The sequence below is a fragment of the Lathyrus oleraceus genome, chromosome 6 (assembly GCF_024323335.1).
Source record: "Lathyrus oleraceus cultivar Zhongwan6 chromosome 6, CAAS_Psat_ZW6_1.0, whole genome shotgun sequence".
Lineage (NCBI taxonomy): Eukaryota > Viridiplantae > Streptophyta > Magnoliopsida > Fabales > Fabaceae > Lathyrus > Lathyrus oleraceus.
Window position 1 is genome coordinate 452,870,235 of NC_066584.1, and position 16,543 is coordinate 452,886,777.

Below are 16,543 nucleotides of genomic sequence, written 5' to 3' on the forward strand. Positions count from 1 at the left end.
GGACTTGGGAAGTTGACCTCCAAATTAGGGTTTAGACAAAATGACTTATAATATGTCATCATACAAAATGACTTTACAAGAAAAACTAGCTATAGACCTCAACATGAAAGTTGTTTGGAATGTCATTTAGAGTAACGTTTCTCTTGGAATCATTTTCATATGATAAAAATTGTAGGAGATACGGTCTAGGGAACCCCAGTTTTGATCAGTTGAGTTCCTCTGGTCAACCACCATGAACCAACTTGTTAGCTTGACATTCTCTTGTCTTTTGGGACTTGTGGAGGATCACCTATGCATAAGATGATGAAATGTGAAGTATCCCTTGAAATATTTGATCAATTGGTGAAGAAGATTGTTGAAGAAGTTAGACAAGATACCCAGATGAATTAGGGTTTCCAAGGTAAACCAACTCCAAACTCTTGATAATTTCTTGATCAAAATAACATGTAAGGAATCATGGGGATTAATATATGATACTTAGAGCCATATGTAAATCACTTCTTGATTGAGCTCCTTGCAATGAGGGTCTTAAACCCTATATGTGAGCTTGATAGAGCATAAGTGAGCATGTGCACTACCTACAAAAGAGTTAAACTATACAATGACATATTTTTGGTATTTGAGTTAGTAAAATAAAGATAAATGAAGTATGATACAATCAAATATGCTTGGTGATCTCTCTCAATGCAAACCCAATGAATGAGGGGTAAGGAGGATGCCAAGGTGTGATCCAATGCTAATGCATATAATGAGAATAGCATGAGGGATCTTAGGGTCAAAATTGGGGTCTTAGGATGTTGGTTTCTCATAAAAAATTATCCTCTCATATTTTCAGATATGGTCTTCCCTTCCGGTATGACTCCCGCATTAACGTGAGTGCCTCCGTCTTTGTATGCAAGGCACTGTGCAAACCTAAAATAACAAACAAAACACATACAATAATTAGAAATAAAAAGGCGTGGGTTGCCTCCCACGAAGCGCTTCTTTTAACGTCGCATGGCTCGACGGTCATCCATTTTATCAGGTAAGATGGACCTTATCTACCAGACCACTCTCTTGTCCTTGGTGGTATGGTTTTTCTTTTTGTCCGTTCACTTTAAAAGTATCCTCTTTCGCTGGATTTTCGAGCTCAATTGCCACATGCGGGAATACTTTGTGGATTACAAAAGGTCCCGACCATCTTGACCTCAGCTTTCCAGGGAACAACTTCAACCTAGAATTAAATAACAACACCAATTGTCCCTCCCAAAATTCTTTCTTCTGAATTCTTTGGTCATGCCATTTTTTTGTTTGCTCTTTATATATTTTGGCATTTTCATAAGCCCGATTTCTAAACTCTTCTAGCTCATGTAGTTGAAGAATCTAGGATTCCCCGGCTTTTGAAAGGTCACAGTTCATAAATTTGGAGGCCCATAATGCCTTGTGCTCTAGTTCGAGCGGTAAATGACATGTTTTACCGTAACCAATTGATAAGGGGACATACCTATTGGGGTTTTGAACGTTGTTTTGTATGCCCATAGTGCATCCTCCAACTTTATTGACCAATCCTTTCAAGAAGCATTGACAGTCTTTTCAAGAATCTGCTTTATCTGTCGGTTCAATACTTCAACATGTCCTCTTGTCTGAGGATGATACGGTGTGGAAATCTTATGCTTGACTTTATATTTCCTTAACAGATTCTCCATTACCTTGTTTAGAAAATGAGTACCTTTGTCACTGATCAGTGCTCTTAGTACCCCAAACCTAGAGAAAATGTAGTTTTTAAGGAAATTGACCATCACTTTAGCATCATTCGTGGGTAATGCTACAGCTTCTACCCACTTTGACACATAATCAATAGCGACCAAAATGTAATGCTTTCCAAATGACGGTGGAAAAGGTCCCATGAAGTCTATTCCCCATACATCGAACAACTCTACCTCCAACATGGCATTTTGAGGCATCTGATTTCTCTTTGAAATGTTACCCGTCCTCTGACATCTGTCACATTCTTTTACTATACTTTGAACAGTGTAGGCCAGTACAACCCAGATTAGAGGATTGTTGATGTTGTTCTATCGCCACTAAAGTGTCCTCCATATTTTGAGTCATGACAAGCTTTGAGGATGTCCCTTTGTTCTTTCTCTGGAACACACCTTCGGACCAACCCATCTATTGTTTTTTTGTATAAGAACGGGTCGTCCCACAAATAAAACCTGCAATTATGCAAAAACTTTTTTTGTTAGAATCAAAATCATCAGGTATTAGTCCAACCACCAAATAATTTGCATAATCTGCGAACCATGGAACACCAGTGACAGCTAGGATTCTTTCATCGATGAACTCATCCTTGATTGGGCACTTCTCCTCTGTTTCTTCTATCGGGGACATTCGGAATAAGTGATCAGCAACAGTATTTTCACAACCCTTTTTGTCTCTGATATCCAGATCAAACTCTTGCAGAAGTAGAATCCATCTCAGGAACCTCGGTTTAGATTCCTATTTGGCAAAAAGATATTTCAATGCAGCATGGTCAGTATAAACAATTACCTTTGATCCTAACAGGTAAGACCTGAATTTATCAAACGCATACACAATCGCGAGCAATTCTTTTTTAGTGGATACATAATTCATTTGGGTCGGATTCAACACGTGACTTGCATAATAAATCACATGCAATAGCTTTTCCTTTCTTTGTCCTACCACTACCCCCACTGCGTTATCACTAGCATCACCCATGATCTCAAAGGGGAGAGACCAATCAGGGGAAATCACTATAGGAGCAGACACCAACTCCCTTTTCAGGATTTTAAAAGCTTCGTTGCACTTTTTGTCAAAAAGAAAAGGTGTGTCTTTCACAAGCAAGCTCGTCAACGGTTTTGCGATCTTAGAAAATTCTCTTATGAACCTGCGGTAAAAACCCACATGTCCCGAGAAGCTTCTTATACCTTTTCCATTCATCGGTGGTGGTAAATTAGCTATTACCTCCACTTTTGCTTTGTCTACTTTTATGTCTCTATTGGAAATTTTGTGCCTCAACATAATGCCTTCACGTACCATAAAATGGCACTTCTCCTAATTTAGGATCAAATTTGTTTGCTGGTATATTTCTAGCACAAGAGATAAGTTAGTCAAACATTCATCAAAAGAAGAACCGAAAACAGAAAAGTCATCCATAAACACTTCATATGCTTTTCAAGCATTTCCGTGAATATGGATGTCATACACCTCTGAAATGTGCCAGGTGTGTTGCACAAACCAAATGGCATTCTCCTGTATGCAAAAATACCATAAGGACATGTCAAATCAGTCTTCTCTTGATCTTCAGGGGCCACTACAATCTGATTGTACCCCAAGTATCCGTCAAGGAAACAACAGTAATCATGACTGGATAACCTTTCCAACATTTGATCAATGAATGTCAAAGGGAAGTGGTCCTTTCTTGTTGCAATATCCAACCTTCTGTAATCAATGCACACTCTCCAACCTGTAACAGTTCTAGTTAAGATCATATCATTTTTCTTATTTTTTATCACAGTAGTCCCCCTTTTTTTGGTACCACGTGCACTGGACTAACCCATGAGTTGTCGGGTATGGGGTAAATCATCCTCACATCTAACAACTTTACAACCTCTTTGTGAACTACTTCTTTCATAGCTGGATTAAGTCTTCATTATGGTTGAACTACCAGCTTATGGTCATCTTCCATCAAGATCTTGTGCATACAAACTATCAGGCTGATACCTTTCAAATCCTTAATCTCCCATCCAATAGCACTCTTATATTTCTTGAGTACTTGGATAAGTTCTTCTTCTTGAAAACTTTTTAAACTGGAATTGATAATGGTCGGGTACTTCTTTTCAGCATCAAGAAACATATACTTCAGATTCTCAGGTAATTGTTTCAAATCTGCTCCTTTTTTAGGCTCTTGAGTATTTTCTGATGGTTGGGGTGGTCTTAAATCTTCCCACCGGTGTGGTTGAAATCTAATCCATTATGGTTGTACCTCCATCATGGCTAACACTTCAGGCTCTCTCTCGTCTTCATCACTTTTGAAAATTGACAAGCTCTAAACACGTTTTAAAGGTAACTGAGGTGTTTTCCTTTCAATTTCTTGAGCAATCACTTGATCTATTACCTCTACAGTGTGACTCGTGCCAACATCATCTTTGTATTGCAGAGTTTTTAGAACATCAATTTTTAATTCTTCATCATAGACTTTGAGGGTCATTGTTCCTTCCTCTATGTATATCATACATTGTCATATCTCTAAAAATGGTCGGCCCAATATGAGAGGGATCTCCTCGTCTTCAGGCATCTCAAGAATGACAAAGTCAACTGGAAACACAAATTTATCTATCTTTACCAGAACATCTTCCATAATTCTATATGGTCGCCTAACTAAGCGATCAGCAAACTGAAGGGTCATCCTAGTGTCTTGAACGGTGCCAAGGCCCATTTTTTTATAAATGGATAGCGGCATCAAGCTCACACTAGCTCCCAAGTCAATCAGAGCCTTCTTGAATTTTCGATCACCAATAGTGCATGGAATACTAACATAACCTCTATCTTTCTTTTTCACAGGAATTTTCATACCTTGAAGAATAGCACTGCATGTTTCAATTAGGATGATTGGGTCTACATTTGTGGAGCGCTTTTGGAGATGATGTCTTTCATGAATTTGGCATATATTGGCATCTTCTCCAGAGCTTCAGAAAATGGAATGTTTATCTCAAGTTTCTTAAACATTTCTAAAAACTTCTCAAAATTCTTTTCATGTTGGTCTTTCTTCTTTTGTCTCGGAGGATAAGGGAGTTTGATGATTGGCTTGGCAGCTTTTTCTTTCTCCTTTATAGGCATTATCACAACCTCCTCCTCTATTTTCTTTGTTTCTTTGATTTCTAAATCGAGTTCCAACAACCCATCTTCTTCCGCATTGTTTTCTTCTAGTTCCTCAGTAGACTTACTACTTCTGGTCATCACAGTGTTAACATTATTATGCTCACGTGAATTTGTCATTGTACCACTAGGCAAGGTACCTGGAGCTTGAGAATTTGAGGCTAGCTGTTGTGCTATCTAACCCATCTGAACTTCAAGATTTTTTATCAAGGCAGTGGTGTTCTTCTGATTGTTTCTAGTCTCCTCTTGGAACTAAATATTATGAGCGGCCAATGTTTTGATGGCAATCTCCCAGTCTGCCTTCTTAGGAGCTTGTTGTTGCTGCTGTTGTTGATATTGAGTCTGATCTGGACCTTGACCCTGTTGTGGAACATTCTGTTGGAGAATAGGCATCCAAGGCGCAGCGGAATTTAAAAATTTCTCCATTTAGTGATCCTTACGAATGGGCATGATCAGTGATAGAATCGTTACCTCTTGTGGCGATTCAAACCTTTGGTGCAGATCTCTGATAGTGATCAAAACCTTTGATACAGATCCACGGGGCGATCACGAACGTTGAACGATGACAACGTCTCTACTCAGTCCACACGAACGGATTCCTTCAATCGCAGTGCTAGCTGTTATGAATGAAGGCTTTGAGTGAGAGAAAGAGGGAAACAAAATTCCAAGTCTCTACTTGAATTTCTGTCTGAGTGGATTGGAGTGACAATGCTTCTACCCAAGGGGTTCTATTTATAGAACCACTTGTGTGGGCTTCAAGCTAAAAAGCCCACTTAAGTGTATTTTGGCCCATATCTTATAATATGCCCAAAATCACTTAAGTATTTGGTACCTTACCATATTTCGTCTCCCACTTAAGTGCACCGTACCTTACGGTGTTCCTTAGTTACTCTATCTCTCATCAATCCGTCCTTTGTGTGTGACCCTATAGGTTTTCGCGACGTTGGCAATTATATTAAATCACGCATTTAACATAATAAACAGTGAGCGGTATCTAGCAACACATCACTGCTACCCAAGTCACGAAAATGTCATGTGATCTGACAAAACCTCTTGTGATAATAATTATGTGTATAATTACCCCTTTGCCCTTATGTCTATATTGAACACAAGGTATAGACCGTGTCACCCTTGTCCAGTTCAATATTGGGCCCATAGACATTTATCCTGTTACGCAGGATTCGCAAATTCCATCTAGGACACTCATGTCCCTCAGCATGCTTCGTGGAGTACTCATCAACTGTCTTTATGGTCATCCAGTTACGGATAACGTTGGATCAGTAATAAGGCACTCAACTCTACATCTAGGATCCATAGTGGTTTCAGGTCGAAGAGTGGTATACACTATTATCACCATGAGAATAACTTATGACACTTTGCATAACTTTCTATATAGTATTCTCATAGCGGGTCAATCCGGTATAAATATTACTCCTAATATTCATACCTATGTTTAAGACTTGATAACTCTTTATCCATGATCCATGAGATGTGATCATCAGTCTACAAACATAATAGTCTTAATGCTTTAATGTTATCCCACTTCACATTAAAGCTCGACTACGGATACTTTAAGAATAGTGTCCTTATGTTTAATGTGTTCTCATGATTAAGTCACACTTAATACATTAAATGGACTATCTATTCCAGGGACTTTATTAATCAACCATTAATAAAGAAAATGCCTTTAAATAATTCGATACAAGTACCAAAAGTATTGGCCTCTAGGGCTTACACCAACAATCTCCCACTAGCACTAGAGCCAATCAGGCATACCCCGTATACCCATTGATCCAGTATGGCCATCATGCTTCTGCTGCGCAAGAGGCTTTGTCAGTGGATCAACTATATTGTCAAGTGTAGGTACTTTACATATTTTCGCACAACGCCTAAGTATGTGTTTGGATCGTTGGTGAGATCTAGGCTCCTTAGCTTGTGCGATAACACCATTGTTATCATAATAGAGACCAATGGGATCCACAATGCTAGGGACTATGCCAAGTTTATTGATCCAAACAGCTTCCTTTGCTACACTTAAGGCAGCAATATACTCGGCCTCAATTGTAGAATCAGCAACTGTATCTTGCGTTGAACTTTTCAAGCTCACAGTGCCACCATTTAAGCAAAACACATAACCAGATTGGAATCATTCATATTAAAGTGTCTCAGCACTTTGTCTATGTACTCTGACTTAGGCCAAGCATTTCATGATCTATCTCTATAGATTCTGATAGGCTGCTTCACCCAGATCCTTCATAGAAAAGCATTTCCCCAACCAAGACTTTACTTGTTGCAGGGTAGGGATATCGATTCCAATGAGTAATATGTCATCTACATATAATATCAGGAATACGATCATGCTCCCACTAACCTTCTTGTAGACACAAGTCTCATCTTCGTTCTTGATGAATCCATACAGTTTTACTGTTTCATCAAAACGAAGATTCCATGAGTAGGTCACAGGCTCATCTTGACCCATGAGTAATACATCACCTTGATCAGATATCCATATATCTCAGGTAGGTGACGTATCCTGCCTGACCTACGTTGGCCTTGTTCTACTTGAGCAGGTTGCTCTTACACAACTACTTGTGTTTCCTGCTCTAATTCCTCCATAGGTGTATCGATGCTTTGTGATTCTTGAATTTCTTCAAGTTCTACTTTCCTCCCACTGATTCCTTTGGAAATAAAATCCCTTTCTAGGAAAACTCAAGTTCGAGCGACAAACACTTTGCCCTCAGAAGGATTATAGAAGTAATATCCTCTTGTTTCTTTAGGATACCCCCACAAATAAGCATTGGTCAGATTTGGGCTTAAGCTTAGTTGAAATTTGCCGTTTCACATAAACTTCGCAACCCCAAATCTTCATGTAAGACATATGTGGTCTCTTACCACTCCATATCTCATATGGTGTCTTTTCAACCTTTTGGATGGAACACGGTTAAGTGTGTAAGTTGATGTCAATGGTGTATGTCCTCAAAAGGAGTTTGGAAGATTGGTGTGACTCATCATGGATCGGACCATGTCCAACAGGGTTCGATTTCTTCTCTCAGATACACCCTTCCATTGGGATGTTCCAGGAGGAGTAAGTTGGGATAGGATCCCACACTCTTTCAGATGGTCATCAAACTCTAGGATTAAATACTCATCACTTCGATCTGATCGAAGAGTTTTAATATTCTTACCTAGTTGGTTTTAACTCGTTAGGTTTCACCCTTTTGTATTAATGTTATTAATAGGCATTTCAAGATCAAGGACATATAGTCCATTGTTCATTTGTACAGTAGCATAGAATATACCATTCAAATAAATTGAGCAACAATTGTTCTTTATTATAAATGAAAAACCAAACTTGTCCAAACAAGCAATGGAAATAATATTCCTGCTAATTGCAGGTATATAATAACAGTTCTCTAACTGAATTATTAAACCACTAGGTAAAGTCAATACAAAAGTTCCTACGGCTAAAGCAGAAACCTTTGCTCCATAGCCAACTCGTAGGTCGACTTCATATTTTGCCAAATCTCTACTCCTTTTTAGTTCCTGCACATTTGTACAAATGTGAGAAATGCATCCAGTATCTAATACCCATGATGCAGAAGTAGATAAATTAATAACAAAAATACCTGAAGTTGAAGTCTCTACTCCATTCTTCTTATCTTCCAGGTACTTTGGGCAGTTCCTCTTCCAGTGTCCGGTCTTACCGCAATGGAAGCAGGTGCCTTCTTTTGCTATGCCTCCACTAGGCTTCAAAGCAGCAGTGGGTCTGGGATTGGCAACTTCCTTGCCTTTCCCCTTATCACTCTGCTTAGTGGGCCTTTTGTTCTGTCTCTTTCCATTTCCGATCATCAGAATGGACTTCCCTTTTGACTTCAGATTCTGCTCGGCAGTTCTTAACATGGCGAGCAGTTCAGGAAGAGATTTATCCATATCAATCATATTGAAATTTAGGACAAATTGACTGAAACTATCTGGCAACGATTGCAAGATCAAATCAGTTGCAAGTTCCTTTTCGAGGGGAAAACCCAATCTTTCAAGGTTTTCCACATACCCAATCATCTTGAGTACATGGGGACCTACAGGGGCTCCCTCAGCTAACTTGCTTTGAAAAAGGGCTTTTGAAACTTCAAACCTCTCATGCCTTGCTTGCTCTTGATAGAGCAACTTCAGGTGTTCGATCATATCGAACGCTGACATGTTCTCATGTTGCTTTTGCAATTCTGAGTTCATGGTAGCTAGCATGAGACAAGCAGTTTCATTGGCATCATCGACATGCTTCTTATAAGTATCTCTTTCTGCCTTAGGTGCAGAACTAGGAGGTTCCTCTTCAGGAACAGGTGTCTCCAAGACATATAGCTTTTTATCATGTTTGAGGACTATCCTCAGGTTTCGGTGCCAATCCAGAAAATTTGTCCCAGACAATTTTTCCTTATCCAGGATTGATCGCAGGATGTTGTTAGAGGTGTTTGCTGTCATGGTAATCTGCATAAGGATTAATGAAAATATAAGTATCATTGACATATTCAATTAGGCCTTTAATTAAATATGCTCCCACTATTTTACTCAAAACAAATGACCCTCATCATCTGATTCGGAAAATCCCGTTGGAAGATTTTCTAGTGGGTCGAGATCCATATTTCACTTCGTTCTAAGTCCACGTAGGCGGATTACACAAAACTAGGTTATTTAGGTAGGAACTCCTTCCAATTGTATCTCATACAACTCTCGAAAATTTCAATTGGGTGAATAACTCCTTATTCCAATCCATCATATGGATTATTCCCAACTCTTGCTTCTAAACATATATATAATCTTATTATAATTTGTTTAGTTAAGTTTGACCCATTGTTTTAACAGTTGGATATTACAATTATCCCATCGCACCTTACTAATATAGAACATGCACCTCGCGTAGGCGAAACCTACATTATTCGATACTAGTCTTGATGAGTGTTAAAACTTGGAAAGCTTAAAACTTAATATTTAGTTTTGAGGGAATTGTAATTTTTCTGATCTCACCGGCTTGTTTATCATATAAACCGTCTCTCACATGCATCAACATACATTCACATGCATCAACATACATACAAACAAAATGAAACAGTTATGGCCCCTAGCGCAATTGTTCTCCCAAGCCAATGAGAGAACCTAAGCTAACCTACAACGATCTAAGCTTCTCCAAGCAAGATCTTCAAGGTTGTCCTCCTTTGGCACTGACTTCTTTGCTTTCTTCATATCATTACATTACATGAAAGAAACTCGTTTTACATACGAGGGAGTGAGATGAGAAAAGAAGTTACATTTGGGAGATTAAGAGAGAGGCACGACACGCAGGTCGTATTTTAAAAACCCAAAACAAAACAAAGGAAAACTAAGGCCATAACCGATCACCACAAGACAATAATAAACACTTTATTATTATTATAATTAATTCCTTTAATTAATTAAAATCAAATTAAATTTCGACGACCGATCATCACATTTTAATGAACAATTCATTTAAAATCGATGTCGCTTTTCGTATCAACACTTGACACTTTTAAATCACTGAGTTAGCCGAATGGGTGAAAATTTCCTTGCGTTAACCGGTTAACCATATGCGTTAACCGGTTAACACTGTTTGAAATCTAAAAAAAAAAGTTTTCTGCCTTGCGTTAACCGGTTAACCAAATGCGTTAACCGGTTAACACTGTTTGAAAATATCTTGGAAAACTGTTTTCCGCCTTGCGTTAACCGGTTAACCAAATGCGTTAACCGGTTAACACTGTTTGAAAACTTAAAAATTTTAATTTCGCATTGCGTTAACCGGTTAACCATACGCGTTAACCGGTTAACACTGTTCCAAAAAGTGTTTAGGAAGCACAACTCTTGTGCGTTCAAACCCCAATCGCATAACTCTCTGACAACACAACCCTTGTGCCGTCACTAACCCTGATGCACCAATTTCAGACCGTCAAACACGTCTCGATTGTTAATTCAGTATGATTGATCAACACGTCATTGCTTCACCATACTAATGTCGGATCAAGAAGCAAATGACCATTGATCGCTCAAAGGAAAACAATCATCGAGGGTTTGAATGAACGAAACGAGAACACTATATCATATATAATGTATTTTGCATTAGGATCACATATATCACATATATGTAACTTGATCGATCTCAATTTAACCTTTGATTCATTCTGTTTTAATCATATTATTACAGAACAAAAACAGTTATCAGATTCATGGTTTCGTAAGTGGCTCTGATACCACTGTTGGAGAATAGGCATCCAAGGCTCAGCGGAATTTAAAAATTTCTCCATTTAGTGATCCTTACGAATGGGCATGATCAGTGATAGAATTGTTACCTCTTGTGGCGATTCAAACCTTTTGTGCAGATCTCTGATAGTGATCAAAACCTTTGATACAGATCCACGGGGCGATCACGAACGTTGAACGATGACAACGTCTCTACTCAGTCCACACGAACGGATTCCTTCAATCGCAGTGCTAGCTGTTATGAATGAAGGCTTTGAGTGAGAGAAAGAGGGAAACAAAATTCCAAGTCTCTACTTGAATTTCTGTCTGAGTGGATTGGAGTGACAATGCTTCTACCCAAGGGGTTCTATTTATAGAACCACTTGTGTGGGCTTCAAGCTAAAAAGCCCACTTAAGTGTATTTTGGCCCATATCTTATAATATGCCCAAAATCACTTAAGTATTTGGTACCTTACCATATTTCGTCTCCCACTTAAGTGCACCGTACCTTACGGTGTTCCTTAGTTACTCTATCTCTCATCAATCCGTCCTTTGTGTGTGACCCTATAGGTTTTCGCGACGTTGGCAATTATATTAAATCACGCATTTAACATAATAAACAGTGAGCGGTATCTAGCAACACATCACTGCTACCCAAGTCACGAAAATGTCATGTGATCTGACAAAACCTCTTGTGATAATAATTATGTGTATAATTACCCCTTTGCCCTTATGTCTATATTGAACACAAGGTATAGACCGTGTCACCCTTGTCCAGTTCAATATTGGGCCCATAGACATTTATCCTGTTACGCAGGATTCGCAAATTCCATCTAGGACACTCATGTCCCTCAGCATGCTTCGTGGAGTACTCATCAACTGTCTTTATGGTCATCCAGTTACGGATAACGTTGGATCAGTAATAAGGCACTCAACTCTACATCTAGGATCCATAGTGGTTTCAGGTCGAAGAGTGGTATACACTATTATCACCATGAGAATAACTTATGACACTTTGCATAACTTTCTATATAGTATTCTCATAGCGGGTCAATCCGGTATAAATATTACTCCTAATATTCATACCTATGTTTAAGACTTGATAACTCTTTATCCATGATCCATGAGATGTGATCATCAGTCTACAAACATAATAGTCTTAATGCTTTAATGTTATCCCACTTCACATTAAAGCTCGACTACGGATACTTTAAGAATAGTGTCCTTATGTTTAATGTGTTCTCATGATTAAGTCACACTTAATACATTAAATGGACTATCTATTCCAGGGACTTTATTAATCAACCATTAATAAAGAAAATGCCTTTAAATAATTCGATACAAGTACCAAAAGTATTGGCCTCTAGGGCTTACACCAACAATCTCCCACTAGCACTAGAGCCAATCAGGCATACCCCGTATACCCATTGATCCAGTATGGCCATCATGCTTCTGCTGCGCAAGAGGCTTTGTCAGTGGATCAACTATATTGTCAAGTGTAGGTACTTTACATATTTTCGCACAACGCCTAAGTATGTGTTTGGATCGTTGGTGAGATCTAGGCTCCTTAGCTTGTGCGATAACACCATTGTTATCATAATAGAGACCAATGGGATCCACAATGCTAGGGACTATGCCAAGTTTATTGATCCAAACAGCTTCCTTTGCTACACTTAAGGCAGCAATATACTCGGCCTCAATTGTAGAATCAGCAACTGTATCTTGCGTTGAACTTTTCAAGCTCACAGTGCCACCATTTAAGCAAAACACATAACCAGATTGGAATCATTCATATTAAAGTGTCTCAGCACTTTGTCTATGTACTCTGACTTAGGCCAAGCATTTCATGATCTATCTCTATAGATTCTGATAGGCTGCTTCACCCAGATCCTTCATAGAAAAGCATTTCCCCAACCAAGACTTTACTTGTTGCAGGGTAGGGATATCGATTCCAATGAGTAATATGTCATCTACATATAATATCAGGAATACGATCATGCTCCCACTAACCTTCTTGTAGACACAAGTCTCATCTTCGTTCTTGATGAATCCATACAGTTTTACTGTTTCATCAAAACGAAGATTCCATGAGTAGGTCACAGGCTCATCTTGACCCATGAGTAATACATCACCTTGATCAGATATCCATATATCTCAGGTAGGTGACGTATCCTGCCTGACCTACGTTGGCCTTGTTCTACTTGAGCAGGTTGCTCTTACACAACTACTTGTGTTTCCTGCTCTAATTCCTCCATAGGTGTATCGATGCTTTGTGATTCTTGAATTTCTTCAAGTTCTACTTTCCTCCCACTGATTCCTTTGGAAATAAAATCCCTTTCTAGGAAAACTCAAGTTCGAGCGACAAACACTTTGCCCTCAGAAGGATTATAGAAGTAATATCCTCTTGTTTCTTTAGGATACCCCCACAAATAAGCATTGGTCAGATTTGGGCTTAAGCTTAGTTGAAATTTGCCGTTTCACATAAACTTCGCAACCCCAAATCTTCATGTAAGACATATGTGGTCTCTTACCACTCCATATCTCATATGGTGTCTTTTCAACCTTTTGGATGGAACACGGTTAAGTGTGTAAGTTGATGTCAATGGTGTATGTCCTCAAAAGGAGTTTGGAAGATTGGTGTGACTCATCATGGATCGGACCATGTCCAACAGGGTTCGATTTCTTCTCTCAGATACACCCTTCCATTGGGATGTTCCAGGAGGAGTAAGTTGGGATAGGATCCCACACTCTTTCAGATGGTCATCAAACTCTAGGATTAAATACTCATCACTTCGATCTGATCGAAGAGTTTTAATATTCTTACCTAGTTGGTTTTAACTCGTTAGGTTTCACCCTTTTGTATTAATGTTATTAATAGGCATTTCAAGATCAAGGACATATAGTCCATTGTTCATTTGTACAGTAGCATAGAATATACCATTCAAATAAATTGAGCAACAATTGTTCTTTATTATAAATGAAAAACCAAACTTGTCCAAACAAGCAATGGAAATAATATTCCTGCTAATTGCAGGTATATAATAACAGTTCTCTAACTGAATTATTAAACCACTAGGTAAAGTCAATACAAAAGTTCCTACGGCTAAAGCAGAAACCTTTGCTCCATAGCCAACTCGTAGGTCGACTTCATATTTTGCCAAATCTCTACTCCTTTTTAGTTCCTGCACATTTGTACAAATGTGAGAAATGCATCCAGTATCTAATACCCATGATGCAGAAGTAGATAAATTAATAACAAAAATACCTGAAGTTGAAGTCTCTACTCCATTCTTCTTATCTTCCAGGTACTTTGGGCAGTTCCTCTTCCAGTGTCCGGTCTTACCGCAATGGAAGCAGGTGCCTTCTTTTGCTATGCCTCCACTAGGCTTCAAAGCAGCAGTGGGTCTGGGATTGGCAACTTCCTTGCCTTTCCCCTTATCACTCTGCTTAGTGGGCCTTTTGTTCTGTCTCTTTCCATTTCCGATCATCAGAATGGACTTCCCTTTTGACTTCAGATTCTGCTCGGCAGTTCTTAACATGGCGAGCAGTTCAGGAAGAGATTTATCCATATCAATCATATTGAAATTTAGGACAAATTGACTGAAACTATCTGGCAACGATTGCAAGATCAAATCAGTTGCAAGTTCCTTTTCGAGGGGAAAACCCAATCTTTCAAGGTTTTCCACATACCCAATCATCTTGAGTACATGGGGACCTACAGGGGCTCCCTCAGCTAACTTGCTTTGAAAAAGGGCTTTTGAAACTTCAAACCTCTCATGCCTTGCTTGCTCTTGATAGAGCAACTTCAGGTGTTCGATCATATCGAACGCTGACATGTTCTCATGTTGCTTTTGCAATTCTGAGTTCATGGTAGCTAGCATGAGACAAGCAGTTTCATTGGCATCATCGACATGCTTCTTATAAGTATCTCTTTCTGCCTTAGGTGCAGAACTAGGAGGTTCCTCTTCAGGAACAGGTGTCTCCAAGACATATAGCTTTTTATCATGTTTGAGGACTATCCTCAGGTTTCGGTGCCAATCCAGAAAATTTGTCCCAGACAATTTTTCCTTATCCAGGATTGATCGCAGGATGTTGTTAGAGGTGTTTGCTGTCATGGTAATCTGCATAAGGATTAATGAAAATATAAGTATCATTGACATATTCAATTAGGCCTTTAATTAAATATGCTCCCACTATTTTACTCAAAACAAATGACCCTCATCATCTGATTCGGAAAATCCCGTTGGAAGATTTTCTAGTGGGTCGAGATCCATATTTCACTTCGTTCTAAGTCCACGTAGGCGGATTACACAAAACTAGGTTATTTAGGTAGGAACTCCTTCCAATTGTATCTCATACAACTCTCGAAAATTTCAATTGGGTGAATAACTCCTTATTCCAATCCATCATATGGATTATTCCCAACTCTTGCTTCTAAACATATATATAATCTTATTATAATTTGTTTAGTTAAGTTTGACCCATTGTTTTAACAGTTGGATATTACAATTATCCCATCGCACCTTACTAATATAGAACATGCACCTCGCGTAGGCGAAACCTACATTATTCGATACTAGTCTTGATGAGTGTTAAAACTTGGAAAGCTTAAAACTTAATATTTAGTTTTGAGGGAATTGTAATTTTTCTGATCTCACCGGCTTGTTTATCATATAAACCGTCTCTCACATGCATCAACATACATTCACATGCATCAACATACATACAAACAAAATGAAACAGTTATGGCCCCTAGCGCAATTGTTCTCCCAAGCCAATGAGAGAACCTAAGCTAACCTACAACGATCTAAGCTTCTCCAAGCAAGATCTTCAAGGTTGTCCTCCTTTGGCACTGACTTCTTTGCTTTCTTCATATCATTACATTACATGAAAGAAACTCGTTTTACATACGAGGGAGTGAGATGAGAAAAGAAGTTACATTTGGGAGATTAAGAGAGAGGCACGACACGCAGGTCGTATTTTAAAAACCCAAAACAAAACAAAGGAAAACTAAGGCCATAACCGATCACCACAAGACAATAATAAACACTTTATTATTATTATAATTAATTCCTTTAATTAATTAAAATCAAATTAAATTTCGACGACCGATCATCACATTTTAATGAACAATTCATTTAAAATCGATGTCGCTTTTCGTATCAACACTTGACACTTTTAAATCACTGAGTTAGCCGAATGGGTGAAAATTTCCTTGCGTTAACCGGTTAACCATATGCGTTAACCGGTTAACACTGTTTGAAATCTAAAAAAAAAAGTTTTCTGCCTTGCGTTAACCGGTTAACCAAATGCGTTAACCGGTTAACACTGTTTGAAAATATCTTGGAAAACTGTTTTCCGCCTTGCGTTAACCGGTTAACCAAATGCGTTAACCGGTTAACACTGTTTGAAAACTTAAAAA

General features: G+C 38.6%; 2 protein-coding genes across 2 annotated transcripts; both read right to left on the reverse strand.

Annotated features, from left to right (window-relative positions):
* Positions 1–1,550: 1,550 nt before the first annotated feature.
* LOC127096204 (uncharacterized) lies at positions 1,551–4,210 on the reverse strand. Its single transcript, XM_051034803.1, has 6 exons — positions 4,071–4,210; positions 3,724–3,965; positions 2,530–3,026; positions 2,282–2,478; positions 2,136–2,195; positions 1,551–1,980 (listed from the first exon to the last, which is right to left on the reverse strand). Exons 1-6 carry the CDS (start codon positions 4,208–4,210, stop codon positions 1,551–1,553), a joined length of 1,566 nt encoding a protein of 521 aa, XP_050890760.1.
* Positions 4,211–4,240: 30 nt separating this feature from the next.
* Positions 4,241–4,998, reverse strand: LOC127096205 (uncharacterized). The gene is made up of 2 exons (XM_051034804.1): positions 4,727–4,998; positions 4,241–4,589 (listed from the first exon to the last, which is right to left on the reverse strand). Exons 1-2 carry the CDS (start codon positions 4,996–4,998, stop codon positions 4,241–4,243), a joined length of 621 nt encoding a protein of 206 aa, XP_050890761.1.
* Positions 4,999–16,543: the final 11,545 nt, after the last annotated feature.